The following is a 17159-nucleotide window of genomic DNA, read 5'->3' on the forward strand; positions in this document are numbered from 1 at the left end:
GACAGGCAGACATGGACAGGCAGAGATGGACAGGCAGAGATGGAGACGCAGAGATGGACAGGCAGACATGGACACGGGGAGATGGATACGCAGACATGGATACGCAGAGATGGACACGCAGACATGGACAGGCAGAGATGGAGACGCAGAGATGGAGACGCAGAGATGGAGACGCAGAGATGGATACGCAGAGATGGATAGGCAGACATGGACAGGCATAGAGGGACAGGCATAGAGGGACAGGCAGACATGGACAGGCAGAGATGGACAGGCAGAGATGGAGACGCAGAGATGGACAGGCAGACATGGACACGGAGAGATGGATACGCAGACATGGACACGCATACATGGACACGCAGACATGGACAGGCAGAGATGGACAGGCAGAGATGGAGACGCAGAGATGGACAGGCAGACATGGACACGGAGAGATGGACACGCAGAGATGGACAGGCAGACATTTACACGGAGAGATGGACACGCAGACATGGACACGCAGACATGGACAGGCAGAGATGGACAGGCAGCGATACATAGGCAGCGATACATAGGCAGAGATACATAGGCAGAGATACATAGGCAGAGAAACAGAGGCAGAGATACAGAGGCAGAGATACAGAGGCAGAGATACAGAGACACAGACAGACACAGATAGATAGACATAGATACAGAGACAGAGAGAGAAATTTAGAGAAATAGATACAGAGAAAAAGATACAGAGACTCATAGAGAGAGATACAGAGACACATATACAAAGATACATAGACAGAGATAGAGAGACAAAGAAAGACCCCGATAAACAGATAGACTGAGATAGTTAGAGCTAGAAGTTTATTAATATCTATGTTTTGTCAGATATATATAGGAAACAAACAAACTATTTTACAAATATGCAATGAATAAATGAAATTCATCGCCTAAAATTTTTTTTAATTTAATTTTTTTTAAAAAGTTAGTAGGATTATATGCAACAAAAAGATCAAGATATGGATCTAACGGATGAAGAAATTTCAAGACTAAATTCACAAAGTACTCTGGTGAGTTTTTGAAATGCATAATATTTGAACTATGCATTACCAATAAATGTAATATTACTTAGTATTTGAAAAAACACAAAACACTAGGTAAGCTGAGGGCTGCCATCAGCCGGCGCTACAGCCTGGTATAAATATACTCCCTGGACTAAAATGGCTGACTCCTCCCTGTTGATATATATTTATGAAGATACCGGAGGACATACCTGGAGAACCTATCGTCTCCCTGGGCTAATAGTAAGTGAAGGGAGATGCATTGGCGCCATTTTACATGTCAGTATACTTATTTGATATTTTTTATCATAATGAAAGGCCCTCTTTATGAGGCTCATTTAGGGTATTTTCACACTAGCGGCACGTACATCCTGCAAGCTGTTTCAGCGTGTAACCAGACTGTTGGATCCGTCTTGCCGCTTGTGAACGTTTGCCCTCGGACTACTGATCCGTGTCCTTTGTCCCGAATGGTGGCCAGGCGGAGTTCCAGCAGAGCAAAGGCGGCACACGCCAAGAGAATGCATGAATAAAAGTACAACATGTCCTAGTTTGATTCTGTCATGCACTCCACCTAGCCCACATTATATTCTGCTGCTGCCTGCATGGGCACCTCTGGCTCCGCAACCTCATAACACATGAGGGAATCTCAGACTGCAGAGAGACAAGTGGGTGGGGGGGTGTTTAATGTTTGCGAATGCTGGGTATCTATATTTTTAGTTTGGAGTAAGGAATAAGCCCTGCAGGTACTGTGTTGTCCCTTTTCCAAAATAAAAATATTTGTGCCAATGCTGCTTTACAGCACCTTTAAAACAGCCAGGCACCTGACGGTATAGTAACTGTCCCGCTTGGTTAGTTTGTTCTGGCTGTAGTGCACGGAGACATGCAAGGGGCCCAACAGGCGTTTCAATGGCATCCCGGTTGGCCAGTCAAAGACTGCATGCAATACATAAATCTAGAACACCTAATCCAGATTAAGGTGGATACTTATCACTATCTACATTGTAATGTCAATGATCTTATTAAAAATGAAAAGTTATTATTATTAAATAAAACCTAAAATTGAATAATCTATTCTTCTTTAAAAAATTATTAGGATTCTACCTTGGATATTAATACAGAAGAAGAAATTGTTATCACATTCAGCAGCGGTCAAGATTCGGAAATCATTATTTCAAGCAATTATGACATTGTACAGTGTATTGTGGAAGATGAGGGAGAATATATTTTTGTAAGTATTTTTTTTTTTAGTTTATACTTAGTATGTAAAATGGTTAAAAACATATCATCATGAAAATTGTAGAGTAAAGATGTCACCGCATATGTCCCTATGACACAAGATGAAATGTGTGAGTCATTTCACCTGTTTTCAATGGTTATTGCGGAGCCAATTAATGGATTTTCAGAGGGTAGAGGAAGAGGAGTAACAGGAGGAGAGGTGGATTAGTCTGGCAGCAGAGTTTCGTATAGATTGGAGGGGAGTGATATTGCTAGATGTAAGGCTGTTTCAGTAGTCTAGGCCAGTGGTCAGCAACCCGCGGCTCCGGAGCCGCATGCGGCTCTTTTGAACCTTTGCCGCGGCTCCGGCATGGGCATGAGCAGTGTGTGTGCGGCATGAGCAGTGTGTGTGCGGCGGCGGGGCAGGCACTGTGCGGTGGCGGCTGGGCAGGCACTGAGATGAGCGCTTCCATTGTGGAAGCGAAGCGCTCATCTCCATAGTGATCTGTTTGCATCGCCGTCCTCAGGACAGCGATACAAACAGAAGGCTGTGCGGATGAGCAGGGCAGGGAGGTGTGTCCCTTTCCTGTTCCTCTGATAGGCTGCCGGCAATACTAGGCCGGCAGCCTATCAGCTGCCGGCGTAGGCGGCGCGATGACTTCATCGCGCCACCTGAGCCGTACAGTGCTGGAGTTGGGACACAGGCCGGAAGAGGCCTGCATCGCATCGCTCCAAAGAGGTAAGTATAAGTGTTAATTATTTATTTTTTTAACTGGCAGTCTGGCACATAATGGTATTATACTGGCACATGATTGGGGAATTTAGGGGGGCCCCTGGTATTACTGGCACATGATTGGAGGGGGGTCTGGTATTACTGGCACATGATTGGAGGGGGGTCTGGTATTACTGGCACATGATTGGGGGGTCTGGTATTACTGACACATGATTGGAGGGGGGTCTGGTATTACTGGCACATGATTGGAGGGGGGTCTGGTATTACTGGCACATGATTGGAGGGGAGTCTGGTATTACTGGCACATGATTGGGGGGTCTGGTATTACTGGCACATGATTGGAGGGGGGTCTGGTATTACTGGCACATGATTGGGGGGTCTTGTATTACTGGCACATGATTGGGGGGGTCTGGTATTACTGGCACATGATTGGAGGGGGGTCTGGTATTACTGGCACATGATTGGAGGGGGGTCTGGTATTACTGGCACATGATTGGAGGGGGGTCTGGTATTACTGGCACATGATTGGGGGGTCTGGTATTACTGGCACATGATTGGAGGGGGGTCTGGTATTACTGGCACATGATTGGGGGGTCTGGTATTACTGGCACATGATTGGGGGTGGTCTGGTAAAGGTAAATTAAATATTTTAATTAGCTATTAATTTGCAAAAATATATTTTACATTGTTAAGTGAAAAAGTCCTTTTTTTCTTCAGATTGACAGCTGACTGCACGATCATGTATATAGCATTAAGGTAAGAAACAATATATGCAGTGTTATATTTGTTTTAAATGTCGCAATGGTTTTGCGGCTCCCAGTTTTTTTTTCCCTTCGGAAACGGGTCCAAGTGGCTCTTTATGTCTTAAAGGTTGCAGACCCCTGGTCTAGGCGGAAGATAATGAGGGCATGCACTGCCATTTTTGCAGACTTTAGGTTGAGTAATGCACGGATAAATGAGATATTTTTAAGTTGAAGGCGGCAGGTGGTGGAAAAGTGATTTTATATTGTTTCTCAAGTAGAGGGCATAATCCAAGATCACTACAAGGCAGATTACTTCTTTGACACGGTAGAGTGTGCAGCTATTGTTCGTTATAGATAGGTATGTTGTAGGCCTTTAGCAAGATGGTGGAAAGATGATATATTCTGTTTTATACATTAAATTGTGAGTAGAAGAATTACGATATGGAAGATAGGCATTGTTGGATCATGGATAGTAAGGTAGTAATGTCTGGACCAGAAAGGTAGATTTGTTTGTGATCAGCATATAAGTTATACTGAAGGCCATGGTATTCAATCAGCTGTCCAAGTCTGAAACTGTAAATATAGAATAAGAGGGTTCCCAGGACAGAGTCTTGCGGGACACCAACAGAGAGGGAATTATATGAGTAGGTCGTGTGAGAGTGGAAGACGCTAAATGTGTGATCTTTGTGGTATGATGCGGTCCATAAGAGGGCCATATATAGCTATCTTAAAAAAATAATTTAGAAATTATTCAAATTTTTATTTTTTTTAAAGCCATTTGCTGAACAAGATTTTAGTGGTGATCCCGAACATACTGCTGCTGCCGAGCGAATATCAAATCTGAAGGATCGCGTCGATAACACACGTAATTCATTGGATGAGGAGGTAAAAAAAATTCATTACATTATTCTATTTTTTTCAACAAAGGAATACTACACCAAGGACAAATTTTGAAAATTATTTGTTTACAGGCTTGTGTCAATATTTTAAATTAAATATCTGTAAAAGTAAAAAAATTATTGTAATGGTACCAATGCTGAGAACTCTAAAACTCAAAATAAGCAGCCGTAAAGTCTGGCTGAGGACAATAAATAAAGCCTCCGACTGATATAAACAATAGATCAAAAATAGCACCGTCTATAATTGTCAAACACATTAGCCCATAATTTTAATACTATGTGGAGTGTGATATTTGAATCACGTTCTATTCCTTTTTGTTTTAAAACACAATTAATTGTAATTAATTTTATATAATTAAAAAATTTTGTTTTCATAGTTTATATAAAGTTTTTTCTAAACAATGAAAATATTTAAAATTTAATTTGAGGTATAGTATCTCGAGTTTTATGTCTATTTTGTGTTAAATACAATGGGTGCATAGCATTGCTTTTAATGGGGACAGAGATGACTTTACACTGACTGAATAAATAATTTAATTTGGATAGCCCGGAGCTTACATATAAATATAATAGTTCCATAATTTTTTTTTTTTTTTTTTAATACTATTAACAGCTGAACTTTGTAATAACGGTGTAGGACAATCTAGTACTGGATACTGATATCTCATTTTATTTTTGTTATAGTTGCAAACATTATTATCAGAAATGAAAGCAAAATACACCTGTGATACACGGGCGATTGGCTGTTTTCCTGAAAATCCAAGACGATCTGAAAATGAGAATTACATAGTTTTCAACGAAACGGAAGATGAGAATAGAGTTGGAAGTGTATATTGGTGTCAATGTGGGAACTGCATACCTATGCGAACAAATATCGAGTCTGTATGCTGCAAAGAAATCACAAATGCTGAACCATTAATGGATAACCTAAATTGCATAACCGAACATGAATTGTTTAATATTTTCTGTAACAGAGTAGAAACTGTAACTGTAAACTTAATATCTTTTGTTTACACAGAAAAAGAACCTTCCAAAAAGGATATGAACAGGTAATATATTAATTTAATTATATTAAAAAATTTCTCTACATATTAATTAATTTTGATATTCCATCCACATAGGTGTAGAAGGAAAACTGCCTACAGATCATTTACTGGGTGGACACATGGATACCTTGGTGCAGGAAATAGAAAACCTATTCCTTCATGTGCTGTCGCAAGTGTAAGAAGATCTTTCCCAGATCCAGATTTACAATACCTTGGCTTCAAACCACGAAGGGACCATGCTGCAGAATTTATGGCTTTTGAATAGCTGAATTAAATTTATACCGTTTAAAAAATGTTTTATTTGAATTAAGCAATTTGATATATATTTAGTTATGTTTGAATTTATAATTGACTATTTTAAAGTCATATTTAAAAGATATGTTATTTATTTTGTTAAATAAAAGAATTTATTAGTGATATAATATGAATAGCTTGTATGTTTTCCTGTATTTCAAGCTTGAAATTAAAGGGCCTATGTCAAAATATCTGAAACTATAAGGCCCCTTTCACACGGGCGAGTATTCCGCGCGGATGCGAACCGTGAGTTGAACGCATTGCACCCGTACTGAATACTGACCCATTTATTTATATGGGGCTGTTCACATGAGCGGTGATTTTCAAGCGTTACTTTTGTTTTGCATGAAAATCGCATCATGCTCTATATTCAGCATTTTTCACGCAACACAGGCCCCATAGAAGTGAATGGGGATGCGTGTGCAAGTGCGGATTTGGTGCGATTTTCACGCACGGTTGCTAGGAGAAGATCGGGATGGAGCTCCGATTATTATTTTTTCCGTTACAACATTGTTGGAACTAAAAAAAAATTCATTCTGAATACAGAATGCATGTTAAAACAGCGCTTGAGGGGTTAAAGAATAATAATAAATCATTTAACTCACCTTAGTCCACTTGATAGCGCAGATCGGCATCTCCTATCTCCTTTGCTGAACATGACCTGTGGTGATCATTTTTTACATGAACAGGACCTGTGATGACGTAACTCCGGTCATCACATGATCCATCACATGATCTTTTACCATGGTGCTGGATCATGTGATGACCGGAGTGACGTCATCACAGGTCCTGTTCTTGTAATGAATGCTCACCCCTGGTCCTGTTCAGCTAAGGAGACAGAAGGAGATGCCGGTCTGCGCGATCCAGTGGACTAAGGTGAGTTAAAAAAAAAATTATTTTATTTTATATCCATGTCTGCGTATCCATCTCTCTGTGTCCATGTCTGCCTGTCCATCTCTGCGTGTCCATCTCTCCGTGTCCATGTCTGCCTGTCCATCTCTGCGTGTCCATGTCTGCCTGTCCATGTCTGCGTGTCAATGTCTGCGTGTCAATGTCTGCGTCTCCATCTCCCCGTGTCCATGTCTGCCTGTCCCTCTCTGCCTGTCCCTCTCTGCGTGTCCATGTCTGCCTGTCCATGTCTGCGTGTCCATCTCTGCGTATCCATGTATGCCTGTCCATGTCTGCGTCTCCATCTCTGCGTGTCCATGTCTGCCTGTCCATGTCTGCCTGTCCCTCTCTGCCTGTCCATGTCTGCCTGTCCATGTCTGCGTGTCCATCTCTGCGTATCCATGTCTGCGTGTCCGTGTGTCCATCTCTGCATATCCATGTCTGCGTATCCATCTCTCTGTGTCCATGTCTGCCTGCCCATCTCTGCGTGTCCATGTCTGCCTGTCCATCTCTGCGTGTCCATGTCTGCCTGTCCATGTCTGCCTGTCCCTCTCTGCCTGTCCCTCTCTTCGTGTCCATGTCTGCGTGTCCATGTCTGCGTGTCCATGTCTGCGTGTCCATGTCTGCGTGTCCATCTCCCCGTGTCCATGGCTGCCTGTCCATCTCTGCGTCTCCATCTCTGCGTCTCCATCTCTGCCTGTCCATGTCTGCCTGTCCATGTCTGCCTGTCCCTCTCTGCCTGTCCATCTCTGCGTGTCCATCTCTGCCTCTCCATCTCTGCCTGTCCATGTCTGCGTATCCATCTCCCCGTGTCCATGTCTGCCTGTCCATCTCTGCGTCTCCATCTCTGCGTGTCCATGTCTGCCTGTCCATCTCTGCCTGTCCATCTCTGCCTGTCCATCCATGTCTGCGTGTCCATGTCTGCGTGTCAATGTCTGCGTCTCCATCTCCCCGTGTCCATGTCTGCCTGTCCATCTCTGCGTCTCCATCTCTGCCTGTCCATGTCTGCGTGTCAATGTCTGCGTCTCCATCTCCCCGTGTCCGTGTCTGCCTGTCCATCTCTGCGTCTCCATCTCTGCCTGTCCATCTCTGCCTGTCCATCTGTGCCTGTCTATCAAGACTCTTTCTATATATATCTTTATGATAATATATCGGAATTACTCTATGTCTATTTTTATATATATATATATATATATATATAAAAATATATATTTATGTGTATCTCTATATCTGTTTCTATGTGTATATATATGCCAGTCCGTGAACATATATTTATATATATATAGTAATATATACACAAAGAAACATATATAATGATATATATCACTTACACTAAAATATATGTGTATATATATATATATAAATAGCATATATATATATATATTTATATATATATGTATATATATATATATATATATATACACTATTTGACAGATATATACAGATATTTATATATGTGTCATATATAAGCATCTGTATATTTATTGAGTAGGGCTTATTATTCATATTCGTTGGTGGTATAGTGTTAATAATTGTACTTTTGATAAAAATCATTTATTGTTTTTTATTCCCATTTCGTTGGTGGTTTTTGTGGCAGCATGCTTATTACATACATACTTACCTGATTCGAGCATCCAGCGACGTCATCCAGACTCTCCGCCTCCTTCCAGCGATGCCGGCGTCTTCTCTTCCGGGTGTATGCGATGACGTCAATGACGTAGGCGCATTGAGGATTGAGCGGTCGAGCCGCCGATTGAAGACAGGTACGGCGCAGGCGCGAGATTTCAAATTCTAACAGCGCCAGCAGAGAACGATTCCCTTCCCTGGCCCTGTCAATCAGAATGCGGAGGGGGCGTCATTACGATCGGAGGATGCGGCTGCTACCAGCAAGTAGCCGCCCTACTTGCTGGTAGCAAGGTAATTAGCATATTTCAAAAATCGATTTTTAGCAATTTCTACTGAACGAAAATCATTAATTAGCTTATGTATGCTGAGATCGCACTATAGGGATTATTAGTAAAGAAAAAAAAAAAAACGGTTTAATGGGGTGACAGAAGCCCTTTAATCACTGGTATCACATAAACGGCTAGACAATATACACACACTGCCTGTTCACGCAGTTGGCGTCAGCCAAAACACCCTTTGCACTCAGTCAGGGATTCTTTGAAATATTTACTCCCGCTAGCTGCTCATGTGAAAAAAGAGATTACTAAACTACGCAGTATTAAAGTAATTATATTCTTACCCATAGAAGTAGTATTATAGTAGTTACAGTATATTTCTGTGTATAGGAGGCAGAATTATAGTAGTTACATTCTTATACTTATAGGGTAGTATTTACAGTAGTTGTATTCCTGTACATGTAGAGGCAGTACTATAGTAGTTATATTCTTATACATAGAGGGTAGTATTACATTATAGTAGTTATATTCTTATACATAGAGGGTAGAATTACATTATAGTAGTTATATTCTTATACATAGAGGGTAGTATTACATTATAGTAGTTATATTCTTATACATAGAGGGTAGTATTACATTATAGTAGTTATATTCTTGCACATAGGATCAGTATTATAGTAGTTATATTTTTTTTTTACATATGAGCAGTATTATAATAGTTACATTCTTAACTAAGGGGCTAGTTCCAATAGTTCAATTCTTGACAACTTTTCTGAGACTGAAATGTTCACAGAGTACAGTAGTTGTCACTTCCCTTCACAATCCTTTTGACATTTCTTAAAGTTCATTACCCAGCAGTGGGGTGGTTTAAGGGAAAACCTTCATCCTGAGGAATGTGAGGCAATTTGTGAAATTAATATTTCACAGGAGACTTCTTGCAACACAGATGGTAATGTAAGTAGTTTGCAGGTATTGCTGTTTAGTATATGTTTAAGCTTTCTCCTGGTATCAGATCTGTTTCTCCTTTAAGTCAGATCCACGCTCTCTGCAAATATCCGGGTGGGTATATTAGGATGGATTAGTGAGAAAAGTCTGAGGCCTGGACTTAAAATTGGACTGTCATGTGTGAGTGGTCGTGCTGAGTGCGCTCACTGTTGCCAGGACTGTGGATTATTAGACAAGGAGACATTATAATGAGCTCTTGGCAGTAATACTGCACCTCTGGTTCTCACACAGATAAGACGAGCCGCTCCAGCTCCGGGCAGAACATCCTGGATACAGCTCTTGGCACAGGGAGCACCAAACAGTTGCCCATAATCCTGTAACAAGGTGTCCATACCACAACACATTAACCTTCTCCATGCCTTGCAGTAAAAAGCCCTGCACCACCCTACAGTGGAAAGAGCTACAGAACAACACCGGAGACGGAGAATGCCCATCCCAGGAATGAACGGCTTGGTGTAAAGATCACCGTTTTATTTACATTCTTACATCAAAGTGCATTTTTTTTCTGCAGCCCAAACTGACTTTTTCAAGTATGTGTTTGATGCTGTGATCTTCTTTTTACCTTTATAAACAACTAGCTGAAGGACCCGGCTTTGCTCGGGTATATTTAATCTATTTTATTTAATGTTTGTGTGTGTCGTCAAAAGATATCAACACTATCCACTATAACAGTGACATCTACAGCACCCCGCCCCCAAAGCAGTGACCTCCACAGCCCCCCACCCCTTAACACTGACCCCCCCCCACAGTGCCCCATCCCTTAAAATTGGACCTCCACAGCAGCCCACCCCCTTAACATTGACCTTTACAGCAGCCTTCCCCTTTAACAGTGACATTCACAGCATACCACCCCCTTGATAGTGACCTCCACAGCAGCCCGCCCCCTTAACATTGGCCTTTACTGGATCGGGGGCGTGTGCTTTTGAACAGTTCACTCTAAGACAGCAGCACTGTACTGTCTGAGTGTGAGCTGCAGGGAGAAAGTCACCCTCCCTCCCACCCCTGCAGCTGACAAAAGTTGATTTTTACATTAATTCTTTCAATCCCTGTCGGCTGAGGAGTGGATGGGGCGTGGCCTAACCAGATCAGAGCGTGGCTTAGCACAACCTAGAAGTTGATTTTTAACTTTATTTTTTCAATCTCAGTCGGCTGAGGAGTGGGAGGGGGTGTGGCCTAACTGTATCAGGGGTGTGTCCTTTTGAACAGCTCACTCTAATACAGCAGCACTGTGCTGTCTGAGTGTGAGCTGAAGGGAGAAAGTCACACTCCCATCCCTGTAGCTGACAAAAGTAGATTTTTACCTTCAATTTTTCAATCCCTGTCGGCTCAGGAGTGGGATGGGGCGTGGCCTAACCAGAGCTGGGTGTGGCTTAGCGGGACCTGGGGGCAGAGTTTTAAGTCTTTTGAGGGTGGACATATTGTGGCAGGGGGCGTGTCTGGGCTCCTTCCTGCAAGAGTGATGCACTGGGCACCTTACTGGCTCATTTGAATACCAAATAAGCTGGATTTTCAGAGGATAAAAACATCTATTGCTGGAACAAAGGCACATTTGGAAATAAGGTAGTAAGTCCTATTAGGCCATGGCTTTACTTCAATAGCGATTATCCTGGTGACAGATTTCCTTTAAAGCTCTCCTACAGCAGTGAAGAAAAATGGCTGGGTTGTTATGGAAACTTGGAGTAAAACTGTGTATGTGGAAGCTGGAGGACATGCGAGCTTCTATTGGCTGATAAGGGTCATGTGACCAAGCTTCTATTAGCTAATTAATTTTTGGGAATATGGCAGGAACGGTACGTCCTAGAGAGCTGAGACCTGGTCTAAAGCCTTCCCGGACACCTGATGTACCTGTGAGCCAAATATCGTGATTGTAAATGCGATGGAATGGATTTGTTTAGTGGACATACACATACACTCAGGTTTATATACACTGCTCAAAAAAATAAAGGGAACACAAAAATAACACATCCTAGATCTTAGTTAATTAAATATTCTTCTGAAATACTTTGTTCTTTACATAGTTAAATGTGCTGACAACAAAATCACACAAAAATAAAAAAATGGAAATCAAATTTTTCAACCTATGGAGGTCTGGATTTGGAGTCACACTCAAAATTAAAGTGGAAAAACACACTACAGGCTGATCCAACTTTGATGTAATGTCCTTAAAACAAGTCAAAATGAGGCTCAGTAGTGTGTGTGGCCTCCACGTGCCTGTATGACCTCCCTACAACGCCTGTGCATGCTCCTGATGAGGTGGCGGATGGTCTCCTGAGGGATCTCCTCCCAGACCTGGACTAAAGCATCTGCCAACTCCTGGACAGTCTGTGGTGCAACGTGACGTTGGTGGATAGAGCGAGACATGATGTCCCAGATGTGCTCAATTGGATTCAGGTCTGGGGAACGGGCGGGCCAGTCCATAGCATCAATGCCTTCGTCTTGCAGGAACTGCTGACACACTCCAGCCACACGAGGTCTAGCATTGTCTTGCATTAGGAGGAACCCAGGGCCAACCGCACCAGGATATGGTCTCACAAGGGGTCTGAGGATCTCATCTCGGTACCTAATGGCAGTCAGGCTACCTCTGGCAAGCACATGGAGGGCTGTGTGGCCCTCCAAAGAAATGCCACCCCACACCATTACTGACCCAATGCCAAACCGGTCATGCTGGAGGATGTTTCAGGCAGCAGAACGTTCTCCACGGCGTCTCCAGACTCTGTCACGTCTGTCACATGTGCTCAGTGTGAACCTGCTTTCATCTGTGAAGAGCACAGGGCGCCAGTGGCGAATTTGCCAATCTTGGTGTTCTCTGGCAAATGCCAAACGTCCTGCACGGTGTTGGGCTGTAAGCACAACCCCCACCTGTGGACGTCGGGCCCTCATATCACCCTCATGGAGTCTGTTTCTGACCGTTTGAGCAGACACATGCACATTTGTGGCCTGCTGGAGGTCATTTTGCAGGGCTCTGGCAGTGCTCCTCCTGTTCCTCCATGCACAAAGGCAGAGGTAGCGGTCCTGCTGCCGGGTTGTTGCCCTCCTACGGCCTCCTCCACGTCTCCTGATGTACTGGCCTGTCTCCTGGTAGCGCCTCCATGCTTTGGACACTATGCTGACAGACACAGCAAACCTTCTTGCCACAGCTCGCATTGATGTGCCATCCTGGATAAGCTGCACTACCTGAGCCACTTGTGTGGGTTGTAGACTCCGTCTCATGCTACCACTAGAGTGAAAGCACCACCAGCATTCAAAAGTGGCCAAAACATCAGCCAGGAAGCATAGGAACTGAGAAGTGTCTGTGGTCACCACCTGCAGAACCACTTCTTTATTGGGGGTGTCTTGCTAATTTGCCTATAATTTCCACCTGTTGTCTATCCCATTTGCACAACAGCATGTGGAATTGATTGTCACTGAGTGTTGCTTCCTAAGTGGACAGTTTGATTTCACAGAAGTGTGATTGACTTGGAGTTACATTGTGTTGTTTAAGTGTTCCCTTTATTTTTTTGAGCAGTGTATTAGATGTACAGTGGATATAAAAAGTCTACACACCCCTGTTAAAATGTCAGGTTTCTGTGCTGTAAAAAAATGAGACAAAGTTAAATCATTTCAGAACTTTTTCCACCTTTAATGTGACCTATAAACTGTACCACTCAATTGAAAAACAAACTGAAATCTTTTAGGTGGAGGGAAGAAATTTTTTTTTTAATAATGTGGTTGCATTATGTAGCTGTGTTCCGAATTAAGCAATCACATAAAAAATCATGTTAAATAGGAGTCAGCATACACCTGCCATCATTTAAAGTGCCTCTGATTAACCCCAAATAAAGTTTAGCTGCTCTAGTTGGTCTTTCCTGAAATTTTCATAGTCGCATCCCACAGCAATAGCCATGGTCCACAGAGAGCTTCCGAAACATCAGAGGGATCTCATTGTTAAAAGGCATCAGTCAGGAGAAGGGTACAAAAGTATTTCCAAGGCATTATATATACCATGGAACACAGTGAAGACAGTCATCATCAAGTAGAGAAAATATGGCACAACAGTGACATTACCAAGAACTGGACGTCCCTCCAAAATTGATGAAAAGACGAGAAGAAAACTAGTCTGGGAGGCTACCAAGAGGCCTACAGCAATATTAAAGGACCTGCAGGAATATCTGGCAAGTACTGGCTGTGTGGTACATGTGACAACAATCTCCCGTATTCTTCATATGTCTGGGCTATGGGGTAGAGTGGCAAGACGAAAGCCTTTTCTTACGAAGAAAAACATCCAAGCCAGGCTACATTTTGCAAAAACACATCTGAAGTCTCCCAAAAGCATGTGGGAAAAGGTGTTATGGTCTGATGAAACCAAGGTTGAACTTTTTGGCCATAATTCCAAAAGATATGTTTGGCGCAAAAACAACACTGCACATCACCAAAAGAACACCATACCCACAGTGAAGCATGGTGGTGGCAGCATCATGCTTTGGGGCTGTTTTTCTTCAGCTGGAACTGGGGCCTTAGTTAAGCTAGAGGAAATTATGAACAGTTCCAAATACCAGTCAATATTGGCACAAAACCTTCAGGCTTCTGCTAGAAAGCTGAACATGAAGAGGAACTTCATCTTTCAGCATGACAACGACCCAAAGCAAACATCCAAATCAACAAAGGAATGGCTTCTCCAGAAGAAGATTAAAGTTTTGTAATGGCCCAGCCAGAGCCCAGACCTAAATCCGATTGAAAATCTGTGGGGTGATCTGAAAAGGGCTGTGCACAGGAGATGCCCTCGCAATCTGACAGATTTGGAGTGTTTTTGCAAAGAAGAGTGGGCAAATCTTGCCAAGTCAAAATGTGCCATGCTGATAGACTCATACCCAAAAAGACTGAGTGCTGTAATAAAATCAAAAGGTGCTTCAACAAAGTATTAGTTTAAGGGTGTGCACACTTATGCAAATATATTGTTTTATTTTTATATTTTTTCTTCCCTTTACCTAAAAGATTTCAGTTTGTTTTTCAATTGAGGTGTACAGTTTATAGGTCACATTAAAGGTGGAAAAAGTTCTGAAATGATGAATCTTTGTCTCATTTTTTTTACATCACAGAAACCTGACATTTTAACAGGGGTGTGTAGACTTTTTATATCCACTGTATATAATTATAGTTAATCACAGAGAGGTGTCAGAAGTATCTAATATCTATCTAGAGAAAAGTATTGGGACACCTACACAGTACACCAACAGCAGCTTTTATGACATCCTATCCTAAATCTTTAGGCATTAATATGGAGTTGGTTCCCCCTTTGCAGGTAAAACAGCTTCCACTCTTCTGTGAAGGCTTTCTCCAAGATTTTGGATTGTGTCTCTGGGAATTTTTGTCCATTCATCCAGAACAGTATTCGTGAGGTCAGACACTGGTGTTGGATGAGAGGGCCTGGCTCAGAATCTTCATTCTAGTTTATGCCAAAGATGTTCAATGAGGTTGAGGTCAAGGCTCTGTGCAGGCTAGAGCTGAACCTGGACATATCCCCTTTTTCACCCAGGCAGCCCCTCTGAGATGAGCATAGGAGCATTTCATGCTCTCATGCTGCATTGTATCGCGCAGGACAAGGGCTTTTTTGTTAAAATTTTTACACCTAGCAGGGTTGTCAGTGATGTCACTGGAACTAAGGGCCGGGATTTAACCCTGCGCTAGGGCAGCCCTAAAGCCCGCCTATAACTGCCGGTGATGTCCCCAGGAACACTGCTAGGCGGAAGCCTCCGCCTAGCAGAGACCAAGTAAGTCACCAGATCTGCAGAAAAAGCTCTTGCCCTGTGCAGTTCATCTCAGAGCAGCTGCCTGGGTGAAGAAGGGGTTATGCCCAGGTTCACCTCTGAATCCAGACAACCCCTTTGAGTTCTTCCACACCAAACTCAACCAACCATGCTTTATGGAATTTGTGCTCTGGGACACAGACATCCTGACACAGAAAATGGCCTTCCCCAAGCTGTTCCCAGAAAGTTGGAAGCACACAATTGTTCATAATGTCCTGGTGTAGTGAAGCATAAAATTTTCCCTTCACTTGAACTAAGGCACCTAAGCCGACCCTGATAAACAACTTCATAACATTATTCCTCCTTCAGCAAACTTTACAGTTGACACAATGCAGTCAAGCAGGTAAAGTTCTCTTGGCATTTGCCAAAACCAACCCATCCTTCAGACTGCCAGATAGATAAGTGTCATTCATCACTCCACAGAACATGTCAGAGTCCAGTGGGTGTATGCTTTACACCACTCTATCCAACTCTTGGCACTGTGCTTGGTGATATAAGGTTTGCGTACAGTTGCTCGGCCATGAAAACCCATGCCGTGAACTCCTGGTGCACAGTGTTTGTGCTGATGGTGATACCAGAAGAGGTTTGGACTCTGCAGTTTCTGAGTCAGCAGAGCATTGGCGGCATTTATACACTATGCTCCTCAGCGATCAGTGACCCATCTAACTTTATGTGGTCTCCACTTCATGGCTGAGTTGCTGTGGTTCATAAACACTTCCACTTTCAATAATACCACTTACAGTTGATGGAGGAATAACTAGGAGGGAAGAAATGTCACAAGCAGACATGTTGCAGCGCTAGCGTACTATTACAGTATCACGCTCAAATTCAGTCTGAGCATCTTCTGTTAGGCCTCATGGCCTGTTCTATAGGGCACGCACATGCTCACTCTTGGCTTCTTAAAGGGCCAGCGTGTGCACATACAAATTTTTTCCCCAGCCAATGGCTGGCTTTCCTTTAGTATTTAACCCCTTAGTGACCAGCCTGTTTTTGGCCTTACTGACCAAGCGTTTTTCTTCCTTTTTTCATCGTCGTGTTCCAAGAGCTATAACTTTTTTATTTTTCCGTCTATATAGCTGTATGAGGGCTTATTTTTTGCGGGAAAAGTTGGACTTTTTAATGGCACCATTTTGTGGTACACATAACTTTCTGATTAACTTAACTCTTTCTAGGAGGGAGATGGGAAAAACAGCAATTCTGCCACTGCGTTTTTACGTTATACATTTTACAGCGTTTTCAGTATAAATAAAATAATATCTTTATTCTCTGGGTCAGTACGATTACAGTGATACCAAATATATATAGTTTTTTTTATGTGTTACTACTTTTTTGCAATAAAACCCCTTTTTCTAAAAGGAAAAAAATGTTTTTGCATTGCCGCTTCCCAAGACAAAGAGCTTTTTTTATTTTTCTTTCTATGGAGTTGTGTGAGGGCTTGATTTTTGCAGGACGACTTGTATTTTTCATTAGTATCATTTTGGAGTAAACTACGCTTTTTAATCGCTTTTTATTACGTTTTTTCGTGGCAACTAAGAATAAATTAGCAATTCTGTCTTTTTTTTCCAGGCGTTTAATATATGTTATTTTTATGTAGTCCTGGTCGTTACGGACGCGGCAATACCAA

General features: G+C 42.5%; 1 protein-coding gene across 1 annotated transcript; it reads left to right on the top strand.

Annotated features, from left to right (window-relative positions):
• The first annotated feature begins 704 nt into the window (after positions 1-704).
• LOC120997715 lies at positions 705-10197 on the top strand. The gene is made up of 5 exons (XM_040427998.1): positions 705-1037; positions 2122-2256; positions 4494-4604; positions 5303-5667; positions 10119-10197. The coding sequence occupies exons 1-5, from the start codon at positions 966-968 to the stop codon at positions 10195-10197; spliced, it is 762 nt and encodes a 253-aa protein (XP_040283932.1). The 5' UTR covers positions 705-965.
• Positions 10198-17159: the final 6962 nt, after the last annotated feature.

Source organism: Bufo bufo, chromosome 1 (genome assembly GCF_905171765.1).
Source record: "Bufo bufo chromosome 1, aBufBuf1.1, whole genome shotgun sequence".
In the NCBI taxonomy this organism is placed as follows: Eukaryota; Metazoa; Chordata; class Amphibia; order Anura; family Bufonidae; genus Bufo; species Bufo bufo.